The sequence below is a fragment of the Seriola lalandi genome, unplaced genomic scaffold (assembly GCF_002814215.2).
Source record: "Seriola lalandi dorsalis isolate HSWRI2012SDOR001 ecotype SW California unplaced genomic scaffold, Sedor1 jcf7180002054299, whole genome shotgun sequence".
Lineage (NCBI taxonomy): Eukaryota > Metazoa > Chordata > Actinopteri > Carangiformes > Carangidae > Seriola > Seriola lalandi.
In genome coordinates this window covers 48,849-65,582 of record NW_019524852.1, presented here as the reverse complement: position 1 = coordinate 65,582, position 16,734 = coordinate 48,849, and the positions used below count along the sequence as shown (strand labels likewise).

The 16,734-nt window shown below is 40.0% G+C and overlaps 1 protein-coding gene across 2 annotated transcripts; it reads right to left on the bottom strand.

The window, feature by feature from the left end:
- Positions 1 to 1,179: 1,179 nt before the first annotated feature.
- Positions 1,180 to 16,734, bottom strand: LOC111655046 (photoreceptor-specific nuclear receptor-like). Of its 2 annotated transcripts, none has more exons than XM_023406290.2 (11): positions 16,679 to 16,734; positions 15,808 to 15,877; positions 13,204 to 13,283; positions 7,011 to 7,780; positions 6,114 to 6,264; positions 5,073 to 5,176; positions 4,673 to 4,972; positions 3,892 to 4,070; positions 3,341 to 3,581; positions 2,784 to 2,889; positions 1,180 to 1,729 (listed from the first exon to the last, which is right to left on the bottom strand). In XM_023406290.2, the coding sequence occupies exons 4-11, from the start codon at positions 7,102 to 7,104 to the stop codon at positions 1,597 to 1,599; spliced, it is 1,308 nt and encodes a 435-aa protein (XP_023262058.1). In that variant the 5' UTR covers positions 7,105 to 7,780; positions 13,204 to 13,283; positions 15,808 to 15,877; positions 16,679 to 16,734; the 3' UTR covers positions 1,180 to 1,596. The 2 variants fall into 2 exon arrangements, with proteins under 2 accessions (XP_023262058.1, XP_087030133.1); XM_087174007.1 differs by having other exon boundaries at positions 7,011 to 7,612.

Here is a 16,734-nt window from a genome sequence, read left to right as displayed (position 1 = left end):
TGTTTGATGTCTGTATTACCTGCAGCAGGCGTGCAGCTCTGCTCCTCTGTTGTGGCTCTCTGATGGTTTTCATGTGTTTTGAATCTGACGATGAAGTAATACTGAGTGACGTCTCTTATCAAGCTGACATTTGGTTGAGGTGCCACCAACAACTTCAACCACAAATGTCTGCTTTCACATCTCTTTTCAAAGTCCCTTTATTTTGAAAGAACTGCAACATAGTCACTGTACAGGTTTCAGTGAAGAGGCACCGTGTGTGTTACAGATACTTTCCTCTCAGCTGATGAGTCGCTGCATCTTACACATTAAGTGTCACATTAATCGTATCTTTATGTATAATTATATATGTATTTATTATGTTTATTTGATCCGGACGAACAACATGTACTTCCTGTTTCATGCTGTGAAGTGATCCAAGCAATTTTCTTTTTAAATTCAGACAAGAATATTAATGAATATTTAACAATGGAAGCAAGTTTGTGGCAACAAAGAACAACATCAGTGCTGTTTCCTATTTAAACCATCTTCATCCACTATAACTGCACAGCTTTTTAGCTCTCTCTCTCTCTCTCTCTCCCTTTTTCTTTTTTACCTAACAGGCTCTTAACTCCACGTCTGTCTGTAATTGGAATATATGCAGTAAGCATTAAGCATTGGCCTTCTCCAAACCGCCCATTGTTCTGACAATGCAACTGAACAAAAGGGAAAAACTGTAACTCACACTGAAAGGACTTTACTCCTGTCTACGTTTTATACTTAGGACTTATTATGTTTGTGTGTGTGTGTGTGTGTGTGTGTGTGTGTGTACATGTAGCTCTATTGTTGTGAGGACAAACCTTGGTTTGAAACCATCGCCGTGAGGACATCTCACAACTTCAAGGGGCTTTTTGAGGGTTGAGACTTGGTTTTAGGGTTAGGGTCAGACTTAGGTTTAGGTTAAGGTTAGAGTAAGGGGCTAGGGGATGCATTATGTCAATGAGTGTCCACACAGCAAACGTTAGACTAAACAAAGTGCAGAGCGTGTGGGAAAGCAGACAGAGGAGGGCGCCCTTTGTTTCTCTGCAGCACAGAAGGTCCAGGTCTCAGAAGACTCTGTTTAATCTACAGTATGTGTCGGCGCTGACAAAGGCTACATCATCTCTTGTGAAGCGTGGCGGTCATGAAAACAGAATCAAAAACCATTTTCAAGCAATTTTTTACTTTATCAAGGCATGACAACATGAACGTAACAGTGACATTAATGACAGCAGGGATATACAGTCCATCTATCACCAAACAAATAAAGATCTGCACAAAAAAACATAGAGAAACACTAGAGGAGGAACTGTGATCGTGAGTCACTTCAGACACAAATCAAAGTCTAAATATGATACAAATAGACAGCAAGCACGATGATAAGAAGTGAATAGCATTTTAATTTTCAGAACGACCTGATGTTGAGACAACAAATAATAAAGTGGCCTTTGAGAAAATAACATCACGCAGAATCTCAGATGTGTATACACAGATACAAAGCAAGTGTGTGTGTGAAATGTCGTTCCTTTCAAACCAGGAGATGTGATTGTGGATGACTGCATGTGTTTCTGTGTGACGGTCTCAGTTTTTGAACATGTCGCACAGCAGTTTCTCCATGGGAGTGTTTCCGATGGTCCTGTGGAAGAACAGCAGTTCTATCCGCTCCGAGTTCACAAAGCGCAGAGACGGAAGAAGAAGAAGCAGCTTTCCGAACCTAAACACACACAAAAAATGATATAGAATCAACTTCTTGCATGAAACAGGGAATATTACAGTATGTGCAAACAATTTGTTGCCATCTCATCATTTATACAACAAGGATGTGACAGTTCAAGAAGTCTCGAGTCTTTGAGGGCAAGTCTGAGCCAAGGCGCAATAAACAGACTCCAAGTCAACATGCAAGACTGACCATTACAAACATCTTAAAACTGTTAATATTGTTTCAAGAATAGCACAGGCATGATGATTTATTAAGTTGTGAGGCAATGCAAGGCTTACCTATCAATGTGCCATTTATTTCTATTGTTTTTTTTTTATATTTGTTTGTTTTTTATTAAACCAACTGGCCAATTAAAAACCTGTTGTTGAGTCACATTGAAGCTACACTGATGTGTGAGACAGAGGAAGTTTCACTGATCTTTGGGGCCCAAATTTAAAACTGTAAGTTTTGCTTTTTGTAAATTCAATTTTGCAATAATTAAATCTGAAAAAACAATAATTAGCTACAACAGACTGGAAATCAGTGAGAGAAAATGAATTAAAGGTACACTGCATGACTTTTCTGTGGTGCTCCCGAATCCCAAATTATTAACTCCAACATTGAGGGACTTTCTTTAAACTGGTGAAGCTGAGACAAAATACATGATTTGCTTTGATAAGTACTTTGATAATACAGAAAATGAACAGGACTTTGCTTTATTATTTGCATGTTTTGGGCTCCCTCTGGTGGCCGTGGGTAAGTTTGGTTTTTGCCTTGTGTTCAGAATATAAAACATCAGATCATTTAAGCCCTTTAAGATCCAAACGTTAGACTTTAAAAGGAGAAATTAAGTGTAGAAAAGGAAACAAAGAAACTAATTTCTACTGCAACAGTTGAAAGAAACGAGGCTGTTAATGAAAGAAAATCATTGTTGAGGAGGCAGAAATCAACTCCTCACAGAGCAGGCTGCCGATTAATGAGATTTAACAGTGTAAAAGAACTTAAAGGTGTTTTTTTGTTTGTGTTTTTTAATGTCCATGTAGCACTGAGGCATGAGACAGGATGTTACCTGGCTGGTTGACTGGGGTAGTGTGAGCGGATGTGTTGTCCCAGCATCACTTGAGACTGATCCTGCAGGTTCTCCACTTGTTCTGGATCTTTCAAACCACGAGTCTCTGTGCAGAAGAAAAACCACATGAGTCACACAAACACCGTTGTAGACTGAGAAAAACACCCGTGTCATCACTTACACTTAATCATACTGACAGAATAATTATCCAGATGTTACAAAAAGGAGACGATACTAATAATAATAAAGTGTCACTAAGTATAAATGTTATAACTGATAAGTTATAATATATTATAGTTATCACACACAACCCAGTAACACAGTATTGGGACATTCTTTTCACTGTATAAATAATAATAATAATATCATATAAATTTCAAGTCATTTCTCAAAGTTAAAGATGAAATTGAAGTTAAAATATATTGTGTAGAAATCTGAGCGTTAAGCCTCAGGGTGGCGCTAGAGGAGAGAGCATGGAGTAAAGGGTTTTTTGATATTTCCAGGGGATAACTGAAATCATAATAAACCGTCTCCTGTGGAGATGGTAAGTTCCTCACCTGGCTTGAAGAGCACGATGGCCTTGAGGCAGGCGAACTCTGTTGGGTCGACGGCGATGGCCTTGAAGCGGGTGAAGACCTCCTGCAGGAGGCGCAGGTCCAGGCTGGTGTAGCTGGTCTTTCCCTGCATGCCGGGGCAGAGGTCCGGCAGAGAGAGCAGCGGGCAGCTGTCCAGCGGCAGAGACCACTGGATGGCACAGAGCAGGAAGAGCTCGCTCCACGCCTCCTCCAGCAGGATCACCTGGGGGAGAGGGAGACGGTGAAAATCTAACAGAGATGTTTCAAGAAATATGGAAGTTCATTGCTGCCAGAAAAATATATAACCACGATGAGTTATCACATAATTATTACCCAGTAACACAGAATTATGATTTAGTAATTTAGTTTTCGTAGATAAAATAATACTGATCTCATAACTGTGATGTACTAAGTCACAAATATGAGATCATGAGTTTTTATTTAAATCTTCTTTACAACTTTCCCTTCAACTTTTTATTTTCCTGCAACTTTGTATAACTTGGAAAACAGACCACAGTGAAAACATCATGTACCTGGTCTCTGAAGGGCAGGTTGGAAAACACGGGCAGGTTCTTGGCCCACTTCACCGACATGAAGAGCAGCCTCGCCGAGGTCTCGTACACGTTCTCGGAGCTGGACGGGTACAGAGCCATGTGATACTCCGAGGACGCTCTCTCCGGCTCGTTGCTGGTTACGTCGATGTTTTCGTCAACTGAGACAGAAAAGATGAGTTTAGAATCGGGTGCAAGGAACTCTCTTTAGCTCAGTTTATGTTCTTCTACTGGAACTAACCTATATAAAAAATCATAGTGACAATAACTGACACAGACTATAAACTACAATCTGGCTAAAGATATTTGTTGTACCTCCTTTCTCTCTACCCTCATTTCCTGTCATCTCTCTACTATTAACTTATAAATGCTCTCACAAAATATTAAAAATAACTATCTTATAGCTCAGCTTAGCTGGTCTCAGGTCAGTCTCAGTAGTGGCAGAACCAGAGTTCAATCACGTCAAATCTGAAAGATTTTGTGTATGAACCAGGTTCAGGTCTCACTTTTTGGACTCGTGCAGAACTCTAGTTTATGTATACATGCTGACATGTTAGCTTGTTAGCATGTTAACATGCTAACACGAACTTGCTGAATGTTAGGAGGCGTGTTAATGTGAGGGGGCGTGGCTAAGAAGTAGGGCACTCTACAAGTTTGGACAACAAATCTGGGGTTAGTTTCACTAAAGTTACACATTAAGTTTGTCTGTCTGAGCGTTATTCTCAGGCAGCAGCTTCCGTCTCAAATAACAAACCCTGCTCACCGTCCTCGGGCTCCAGCTTGGCGCAGGTTTCAGCCGTCATGAGGCTGGCCATGAAGCGGTGGTTGTTCTGGGGACTGACGCAGCGCTGGGGGGCGACAGAGGAGGTGATGGACATGGAGGAGGTGATGTGGGGCCACGTGATGACGGAGCCGCCGGAGGAGGAGGAAGAGGAGGAGGAGGAGGAAGAAGAAGAGCAGGTGGGCTCCCGTGTGGTGGCCAAGTGCTCCTTCTCAGGGTCCACGTCGATGGAGTCCAGACGGACCTGAGCTGTGCTGCGGGGCTGCCGCTCGTTCTGCACCGCTGCAGGAAGAAGGTGAAAGGTCAGACCACCTGCTGTCTGAGGAGAAACACACTGACAGCGAATGTTTCTCGCATTTGAAACATATTTCCACACACTCACCGTCCTTGTTCATGCCCGCCTGCAGGCACTTCTTCAGCCGACATGCCTGGCACTGGTTGCGATGAGCTTTGTCCACCGGACACATGCCTGTACCGGCCTGGCACCTGTAAACACACAGGCAAGCTTTTAAAGGGAGAGTTCACTCAAAACAAACCCAAACACTCAGTATCTCTTTTGGTTTCGTGGTGCTTTAAAATATTGAAAAAGACCATGAAACTTGGGTTTAAACATGATTTAAAAAAAATACAAATTTATGATAAAATGTATGAAATTCAAGCTTTTTTATTTGAAAATAAAAGTTGTCTGTCTGAATCCACAAGGGAAATTTGGGACGAAGGAGGTGAAAATTTCTTATATTCACGCTAACGACACTGTGATCCAAATGAAAACAAAAAAAAAGTTTTGGCTCTTACTTTTAGTCAGAAACTGATTCACAGACGACACAATAAAAATATGTATAAAAAGAATAAAAAGTTAATTATATTTTGTGGCGCTTTAAAAGGTTTGTCTCCATCAGTATAAATGTTAATATTCACATAAAACAAACATTTTCACTCAAAATAGATGAATTTATAGGTGTACTCACATAAATTCAGTATGTTATATTATTCAGAAAATATATAAAAAATAAAAAGTAAAGTTACGAATTGTGTAATTTTTGACCGTACAATATTACAGGTATATTCACATATCATCTTACAGCCTGTTTATAAGCATAAACTAACAGAAACATTAATTTAGTGTTAACAGGCTTCAAGCTTTTAAATGCTATTTACATTTGTATCATGAATTGTGCCTTTAAAAAGGAATGAGAGTAATTTTGTTATTATGTGTTTGATATTATACATATAAGTTGTGGATTTTAAAGTTCAAAGTTAATGACTGAGAGAATTAGTTGGATAAAAAGCTGAATCTTAATTTCCCAAAATGCACCTCATGTAGGTTTAATGGGATGGGATCATCTCATGATGAATTTTGGTATCTGAAGATTTTAAGTAAGTAACATGGCGGTCCAGCAGGAGGGTTGGAGCTTTCACTTGCCTGTAAATGAGCCTCCTCCTCACGCTGCGTTTGAAGAAGCCGCTGCAGCCGTTGCAGGCGTAGATGCCGTAGTGTTTCCCGCTGCTGGTGTCGCCGCACACTTTGCAGACCAGAGCTGGGCTCAGAGCTTTTCCCGGGGCTGGACTCTTGGCTGTGAGTCAGACACACACAAACACACACACACACACACACACACACACAGGGCAGGTCAGTTAGTGAGTGCCATTCATTTTAGTCTGGTATTGTTTCATACATGTGCCTGCCATCTGCACTGTCAGCTCAGGCTGCATGTGGCTCCACGGTCTGACAAAGCACACGAGTCAATATTGCAACAGCCGTTTAGGTCTGAAAATCTCATTTAGTGGATGATTATGAAATTAAAACAAAAAAATGGCTGGAGGCAGATTAACAACTAAAACAAATGATGCAGGGATACTGGAATTAATCCAAATAAACCCATTAATCATAAATAAATTCAGACAGCACTGCTCACAGTTACATAATAAATATGTATTTTGACCTTTTTCTGCATTAATCAAGTCTTATTTGTATTTAAACAAAGCAGCTGTGTGAACTTGGAGTCATCGTTTCTTTGTTTTTATCTTATTGAAAATAGATTTATGTGCATATTTAAGACCTTTCAGTTTTACTTTGTGGTTGTCATGGTGTTAAAGAAGAATTTGTCACCACACAGATGGTTTTTAGTTAAATATGAATAAGATAAAAAACACAAAACAGTTTTGTATCTCGAACAGAAACTTATATATCATAAAAAAATTTAAAAAAATCAAAAAGCTCCATAACTCATTTTGCCTTGTAACTTTTTTCAAGGCCGAGCTTGTGTCCCATGTTTCAGGCTTCACCTGTTGCTGCTGGTGGTGCATGTGGCGCTCTTACCTCCTCTGCTGTCATCAGTCCCGCCGCTGGCAGACGACTCCGTGGGGGAAGAGGACGGCATCATGGGGATCTTCGACAGGTGATCCTCCATCATTTTTCCACTGAAAAACGTCTCCTCGATCGGTGACGGCTGGAGATGAGAAACTTTGTTGTAAAGTATTCGTCCTTTTCAAAAGATACAACGTCCGAAGTTCAAGTTCCTTTTGAGTTTAGTGAAAAGTTGAGCGGTGTAGCTGTAAGGGGTCTCCGGTGGTTCCCCCGGTGGACAGATGGCGGGTTGAGCCTCTACTGTGCTGTGGGCTCTGGTGCGGAGATGCAGATGGGCTGGGGTCCTGCCATGAGCTCGGGGCTGACACTTGTTGCACGTCAACAGGTTGTGTGTCCTCCCTCTGGCCGTCGGGGTCAGTCACTGTCTGTGGGTGCTCCTCGGTGGCAGCTCCTCAAAAGGGAGTCCAGGGGGTGGAGGGGGAGGATTAGCCCCAAGCGCTGTGTAAGCAGCATGCCTATTTGTCATCCTCTTAATCTTTACTGTTCATCTACTGGATCAATCAGTCACATTGCCAGAACGTTGGTGCTGATCGGACTGGGGATCTTCATCGAGTCTGCAAACAACAACAGGGGGAAAAAAAAGAGAAAAGAAATAACAGTGATGACTCTTAAAGCTCTCTAGTGGAAGAGCTGTAACTTTAGACCAGTTCCCATCCTGCTCCATCTCCCTCCGTCTCCTCTGTCCACGAGGGCATCCATCAGTCAACACTCCTCTTCGGTATCTGCATTTAAAGGAATGATTACATGAGGCGCACATTATTATATTTACCAGCCTCTTCGATTTGTATTTCCCCTCCTTTTGCCTCCTTTTCGCCTCCGAATTCCAGCTCCATTTCCCCCCAGCCGTATATTTGATCTGTATGATTGCCTCCCATTCATAATGAATCCCAGTGTTTGCTGAGGAGCTGCTTATTAACTCCTACTTTGCTCTTTTTTGACAAACTGGAGATCACCCGCTTCTCTCTCCTCCGACAGAGGAAAAAGGTCACAGAGGGAATAATAGAGTTTTGAATGGCTGATGTTTTGGCTGGGGCTCATTTGGCTAATTCATGACGGTCTCCCATTTATTATAAAGAAACTCGGATCATCATACATGTCTTTTACATAGGGAGCAGCTGCCAAGAACCAGGGAGAGAAATATGAAACATGCAGCTTTGTAATCACATTTGAATGAAAATGACTTGTTGTTTACTAAAATGTCAGACAATCTGCAGCTAAAAAGCACTGCACATTATTGCTATGATTAAAACAAGACCAGACAAACAAAGAGAAACAAGCCATTAAAAACCCTCTTTCCTAGCAATGATTGTGAAAATCAAATTGGAGAAAAGTCACAGAGCATCAACTGTAAAAGTCAAAAAATATCCAGCTCTAAAATTCAAAGCAGGTGTCGAACTACGCCTCAGTTTTTAGTGACGGTACGATCATCGCCTGACGGTCCAACGCTCGTGCAACTTTCTGCCCGTTTTCATCATTTGTCTCTTCACACAGTTGAGTGGTTCAAGTGAATGAATCTAATCGGAAGAGGACGCGAGCTGCCGTGGTTCTGACATCTGCCCGCTGGCATCTGCACCGACTCTTTGTTTGTTTTTTACTGTTTGCTGTTTGTTGTGTGGCTCGGGACACGTGTCAGTAACTGCACTAATGGCTGATTTCACATCGGACATACGAGCACTTGCATTACTTGATGTTTATGTCACTGTGGGGGCAGATGACCAAGATGAAACCACAACATCTAACATGTTATTGCCCCGTAGATCTGCATCTAACAGAAACACTGCAGCATTTACATTCATTTGGAGTCCTGTTTTTGGCCACACCAGTGTTTTTGTTTTGTCTCCACAGACTCCTGTGTCTCTTTAACGTCTACGTCTACACAAGCTAATCACTAACTCTGTCTAGTGTTTTGGCCAGAAAAACCAGAGCAATGAGCGAACAGACAAATAAAGGCAGCAGAGCTGATCTGGATCTGAATCTGAATCTGAATCTGGATCTGGATCTGGATCTGAATCTGAATCAGGTTTGTTGCCAAGTATGTTTTCACATACGAAGAATTTTCTTTGGGTTTTTTGGTGCATAACATTAAACATAGTAAGAAGAAAAAATATAAAAATTTATGAAAATATAAATATAATATAAATATGTACAGTTGGTGAGTATCTCTGTGGGTTTGGGCAGATCCAGAACCCAACACTGAGGAGACACATTTAAAATGCATTTTGACAACTGTATTCAAATAAAATACAACTTTAAAATTAAAACAAAAAAAATACAAAAAAAACCCTAAAAACTTTACAGACTTTTTCTGTTGACTTGTCAAAGTTTCTTTGGGTCGGGGGTTAGTGCGGGAATTCGAACCTCTGACATCAGTAAACACAACATGACATATCACTTTTTAAGTAGCTATGTTAGCAACACTTCCATCCGTCTTTTAGTTCTGTTTCTCTACAAACTCCTGAGGGACGTCTCTGGCTCTGTAGCTGCTAGACGCTCCGCTGTGTTCACCAGCTGGTCTCTGACTGTGTGTGTGTGTGTGTGTGTCTGCTGATGAGCAGGTCGTGGATAATGGGTTTATCAGAGCTTTTTCTCTGAGAGTGAAACAAAAATAGTAAAGTGTGGTGAATCACAGCTGCTATAAATCCTGGCTACAGCCCAAATGAGCAGCATGTTACACATTTGATCCATTATTAATACAAAAAATATAGATTACTGCAACTCAGAGTCCAAGGCAGAGTCAATTAATTTATGTTGAACAACTGGTTATTTTATTTATTTTATTATCTGTATAATCTGCAAAAACTTCAAACAACTCTTTCTAACCGTTTCATGTTAAACTCTAAGTAGAAAATGTGCTTGAGGAGCAAAATTAATGTCGATGTCAGCGAGTTTCAGATCCACAATAACAAGGCTCGGCCATAATTGGAAAAACAAAGTGGAAAGCAGTTAAGTAGATTAGAGTTTGACCACATTTTGTCTGCCCGGGCACCAGCCGCAGTCACCAGGAGACCGAGGGGGGAAAGAGACACAATTAGCTCAAAAGATTAAAAGAGCAGTGAAGACACACTTCTTGTGGGCATCTTTAGCCATATGGAGGCAACTCTCTTCATCCTTGGCCAACACACTGTTGACCTTTGTAAGATTTACCAGTTAATTAGTCTTCTCAGGTCGGGTTCACCCAATTACACGCCGATTACTTATTATTTTTTGTTTTCCTATAAGAGAAGCTGAGATCAAGACTGACGGAAAATAATTTGATCTCCTTCTGCTTTTTCTACCGTAGACAAACAAAATGAATGTCCTGCCTCTGTTCACCGTCACAGACCTCCACGAAAAAAACAAACAAACTAGAAAACAAAGAATAAACAGAGCGGAGGTGTTGGAGGTTGGTGATTACATGTGTCCTTTTAAAGGAGCTAAATGTAAGTTTTCTCTTACAAGACAAGAGGTTTGATTCGCTCTCTGAGCAGCGTCTTCGGTGCAGACTGGAGAGGCGAAGAGATGGAAACTAGAAATTTGCTCAAACACAAACATGCTGAACTTTGAACCCGGGTTTTGATGCACTCACACGTTTTTATATCGTAATGTTGAGGAAGCAATATTTTATTTCGACTGTATTTCTCATACTTTGAACCAAACATCTTCAACATTTGAATTATTTATTTTACTTTAATGTTTTTTCTATAATAATGGTGATACTATTTAACTGGGGTTGTACTGAGAATTAAAACAGATGGCGGTCTGTAGCTGACACCTTAGGAACTGTCTTTTTGTCTTTCAAAGGTTACAAAACCTCAGAAACAGCTTTTAGACCCGTCCATGATTTAGACCAAAAGCACCTAACCGACCAGTATCTGACTCACCTTCTCTTCATATATTATGCAGGTTTAATTTACTTATGCTGGTGCTTCCTTTTAATATCTTATGAGCAAAAGGAGCTCATGAGTGATAGGATTATTGCTTTATTATTTATTGAAATCATGTGTTATCCATTCAAATAATATGTGCTACGCAATAAGGGCTTCGTTTGGCAAAGCCTCAATTATTAAGCTCAGTTATAATTACTAAAGAGTAATTAAAGAAGTGCATCACAAAAGGTCTTCCTCTCAAACAGCCGCCCAATTTTCAACCTTCAGTATTGACAAACAGTCTTAGACCATCTCACTGCTTTTATCACTTGTATGGAAATTGTTGTAATTTACTTTAAGTGCGTTGCACACAACATTATATGTGATCTGCATCTTATTTTTTTAGTTCATTAGAAATGTTATTAGGTCCACAACAACCCGACTGTGGCCCAACTTTTCACCAGATTTCATTTTAATTTTCATGCATCTATATGTTTAAAGAAAGAAGAAAAAGGAGAGATTGTCCGCACGCTGAAAGTTTTGTTGATGCAACTTTTCAACACTAAAAATTCAAGTAAAAAAAATCAAGAAAACCTAATTATTGTCTTTTTTTTTTCTTTCTTTTTTACAAAAACAATTTTCTATAATTTCACTGAGCGAGTAAAAAGAAGCCCAACATGCAGCGGACTCCGTCTTGTATGAAAGTGACACCTGCTGCAGGAGCGTGAAGCTGTTGAGCTGCAGATCAGATCTGCTCTCTATGTTTAGAAGATGACTCTGCCGTTGAGATGAGCGGCTGCAGCCTGCTGTCCCGGGCCAATCGCAGCATTAAAACAGTTTACATAATAATAATAAGCTACACAGTGACACCATCAAGTTTTAGGTGGAGACTTGCTTACACGAGCAGGCCATAGATTATGCCAAGACAAATAGATTAGCTCGGGAGCAGCCTAATATTAGGATTCAAAGAATGATTAGAGGAGCCGTGTTATGTAATGACATTAATGAGTCTCTGCGATGCTTCATATGAGAGTCTGAAAACAGGTCTAATGGGACGGCACAAACCGCCATCAACAGTTCTACGTCTGATTTTTTTTTTACCCAGATTTCGACCATTTTACAGAATGTAGGAAATTAGTGACACTAAAGATCACAAATTTCAGACAGCACTCACACCAAAATACGTTAAATTGATCTTTAGACTGAGTCTGATCTGTCCACAAATGTCTGTTTTTGTCTTCACTCTTTGTGATGCATCTAGCCAACAAAGGTGTGTTGTGCTGAAACAGTTAGTTAATCAACAAATGAATAGAGTTCAATCTTGATAAATTGACGACTTTGTATTTGTGAAATATTCGCAAACTTTTGATTCAATCTGATTCAATGACAAGAGTTGACAGATTGATCATGAATCACACCTACTGAATCTCCTTATTTGAACATTGTGTTTCACATGTCAATAATAAAACTAATACTTGGAGCCACTCAGTTATGATATCGTGATGTTGAATGAGAGCTGACGTTATTCATCACTGACGGTCCGGGAATCGTTTTGTAGCTCGTCTTCTCAAAGTGAAGCTGGACAGAAAAACTATGGCGCATGAAAGTAACAGATTCAGGTTTGTCTCTGTAAACGTGACAAGTCAGATTTTTATTCTCAGAACGAGAAACAAAAGAACTGGTTTAATATGATTTTGTTCTTTTACTATCTATTTATTCTGTTTTATACTGTATATTATTTCATTTTTCATTCAAATGTCCTATTATCTATCTATAATCTATTATCTATATTAGTTTCTGTTTCTGCATCATTTTCCTGTTCTTGTTATCATTATTATTAAGGAAAATACACATTAGTAGTAGGAGCATTGATTTGTTAAATGGATAAACCAGTTGTTCAGCTGATTATTATGTGGCATAAATGAACTCCTGTGTGTTTTTAATGTCTTAATAATGTGACACACAGACAGACAGACAGACACACAGACAGACAGACAGACAGACAGACAGACAGACACACAGACAGACAGACACACAGACACACAGACAGACAGACAAACACACACACAGAGGAGGAGGAGAGCGTTACCATGGATCATGAAGGAAACTCAAGGAGGAGTGTGGAGATGAGGAGAAGGGGGGCTGTTAAATCTGATCTGGCCAGTGCTGACGACAGCAGTGTGGCTGCGTCCTCACATCAGCCCTGCATCAATGTGTGTGTGTGCGCGCGTGTGTGTGTGTTATATAACAGTGTGATAAAGCTGCCTTTGGGATCTGACTGTGGCTGCTGAGCCTCTTACCTGTGTGTCAGGTGTGTCAGGTGGAAAGCTCTGGCAGCAGATCTTCATCTTCCACATCACTCATCTCAGTGAATGTTGAGCTGAAAAAAACACAGAGTTTTTCATTTCTGTGATAAATGATGTCGTATTGAGTTTTCTTTTTTAATAAATAAACTAAAGTTACATTTTTGATTTCTGACAGTTTCATGAGAAAGTATCTTAAAAACTATTTGCCAGATTTACATAAAATTTGCTGTTTGGAGGATGAACATTCATGTTTTTGGTGAATGTCCTTTTGCACATTTATCAGGCCACTTTTCCACTATACAAGAAAAATACAAGAGTAATGGTCCTGATACTAAATCTACTCAACACTACTGTTATTGTGTTTTTTAATTTCTCTGTAGGTTTGTATTTTTTTTAAAGTTTATATTTGTTTGGTGTCTTCAGTGTGTTTAGTTCTGCCCTGAGGTTTCTCGTTCTCATATCCTAATTCCTCTCATTTGAACTGACAATAACCTTTTGAATAATAAATGTCATGGTCCTGGGCCCCTGTATGATTCAGGGGCCCTTACAGATGCACTGGAGGCCACGCAGTGTGTGTGTGTGTGTGTGTGTGTGTGTGTGTGTGTGTGTGTGTGTGTGTAAACTGTTGGCAGGACTCTGGCTGACCGTGTGTCCATCTCTCTCTGTCCTGACCTAGATCTCTGACAGTAAACAGCTGCTTCCTAAAGCGACGTCGTGCTGCCATCAGCAGAACGGCCCGGAGAGATAAATGTCAGATTGGACCTCGGCTGAGCCTCTTGATGCAGCTCAGGGCCCCGCGGTTTGTTTAGGAGATCCACAGACACTTAGCAGCCAACTGCTGCTGCTGCTGCTGCTGCTGATGATGATGATGATGATGATGGTGGTGGCATTGTTTTCTTTTAATTAACAGTTTGCATTGAAGGCATACAATAGACAAAAGAAAAATCAAGCTGCCTAAAGCGGAGACTTTGTGTCTGCTTCACTGAGCATCAATGTGTTTGACTGGTGAAACAAAAAATCACTTCAACTATGCAAACTCTGAAAGTGAAAAGTGGACTTTGAAATCGCGTCGTCCATTGAGCTCATTGCTTTTCCATACTGTACATGGTGGCAGTGATATAAACTCCCAGTGTTGCCTGTGGTTGTTAACCATAGTACTTCCTTTATTAAGAGGTGCTGTATCCAACAAGTCACAGGTACATCTATGTTTTGTTCTTTTGTTTCTGATGTGGTCACAGGCTTTGGCAACCCGCACCATTGGATCTATTATCTAGTAGTTTTTTAAAATCCTGTTCAACCACTTATCCACCTGCAGCTGTTGTCCACCTCTTCTGGGTCGACTGTGTTTGTGTTTGTGTAAGAGATCATTTCCAGTTCCTAATAAAACCGTTACAAATCACTGTAAAACATAAAATCAGTTTTATGAAGGGACACTGCCATGGACCTTCGTCACCATGGTTACAATTACAAATGGTTACAAATGTCAGGGGATGAATGTGGTCGTGATTTTTCCCCCAAAAAAGATTTTGACTGTTGCTTGGAAACTGGACATGATCGGAGGCCTCCTCTGTGAAAGTCCAGTGTTGTGTTGGCCCCTCCTCCCTGCATGGACCTGGCGAAGCAGCCCAGGGGCTCCAGACTCCCAGGGGCCCCAGGTTTACTCCCTATCATTTGGGGCCAACATAAATTGATTAATCTCAAATTTGTCAATATCAACTCTGACGGCTCCTCCAGCTCGTAGTCTGATGTTGTTGAAGGAGTGTAAGGCTGCAAGCATCAGCTATTTTCATCATCAATACATTTGACAATTATTTTCTTTAACAACTGATTGATTGTTCAGTAAATAAAATATCAGAAAATAATTCTGTTAAAACTAAAGAGCTTTGGCTTGTGGACGAGTATATATCATATATATAATATATATATTAACTTTTCAGCTAATAGAAACCATTAAAATAAGTAAATTAATAAAAATAAACTTGACTTTCTGTACAATTTCTGATCATCATGTGCTTGACTGGTTGAAGTGGTTGAAGTTCAACAGTGAATCAACTAAAGAAGATTTGAATAATCCTTTTGAATGTCAGCTTTTATCAAAGAGTAGGATTACAAATTCTAGGTATTGTGTTATTTACCAGGTGTTACTGCACCAGGTGATTTAGCAGAGTGAAACACCTCAGTCCTGTTTGTCAACAGTTGAGCACCGTCACCATCCAATTATTACACTGACTTTGTTAATTCAGTATTGTTAGTTATTATTTACTCCTGTAGGGAAATGCTGTGAAGAAAATAGTCAATACTCAATAATATATATAAGATTTTTCATTTTTATTATGTGTAAAACTACTTTACCTGCTAAATAACCAACCATTCAGTTGTGAATGAAGCTGCAGATTCTGTTCAGTTGCTGTTTTACTAACTTAATGATTCAATAAATGATTTTTGTGGTTTCAAAGAGCTGGAAGAACAGCAGGACGCCGCTGCAGCTCCACGCCTACTTCTCACCTATCTGAATTTCATTTTTGCATCAATTTAGAGTAAAACAAACTAATTAGACACACGTCTGGCAGATGGCTATCAGTCAAAGACCTAATTTACCTCGACCACTGCTGCTGCTGCTGCTGCTGCTGCGGATTAGTTGAGATGACTTTAGATTAGATTAGGGCCCCTGTGGAAACGCAGAGGAAGCAAGAAGATTATAGCAAATGAGGTAACTGAAACAACCATTGTTACATTTCTGTAAGCTACATTACAGAGTCACTGCTTTGTTTTAACAGATGGAAGGATGGATACTTTAAGTGGCGTCGTACTTTCTAAACGCCGTGTCGATTGATAACTTTGTACTAAATTGAAATGATCCTGAAACATCAGACATGTGAGACGCTTGGGTGAAGTTTTCTCCTGTATCTTGTGGACTTTGAGGATATTTTTAGGAAATTTGGAAAATAATGCAATTAACTTTTGTAACATGGATGTTGACACAGAAGCTTTTGGCTCCTGCTTCATTAATGCTATTCCCATAAAAAAATAATATTTTTCCTTAATGACCAATAACCAATTTTAGTGCATCAGTTTAGGTCTGGCAACCTGATTTTTCATGTGTTAACATTTTTGACATTTTTGAATTAAAATGAATCAACTTTTTTTTTGCTCAAATACATTTTTTTTTCTATAAAAAAGTCCCCAAATTGTTTTTCTAGACAAAAATGTTCCTTTTTGTTCGCTTTGTTTTGTTTATTCAATGAAAAAATAAATGAATTAATGAATGAAAAACCTTGGTTTGTGGGTGTCAGGAGTGTACAGTAACAGTAGCTGCAGTGTTTATAATACCATCTTCATTAACAATGCAGCCCACTTAGCTTTAATGGGGTTCTAATACCCCACTGACCCCCTCAACTCCTCACCCGTCCACCGCCAACCCCCCTCACCCTCTGGCTCATGGCTGACTGCTGACACAGCCATTACTCACCAGTTTAAAGCAGCTCTTTGGCAGCACGGCTCAGTGGGTTCGTTAAGGTTTCGAGG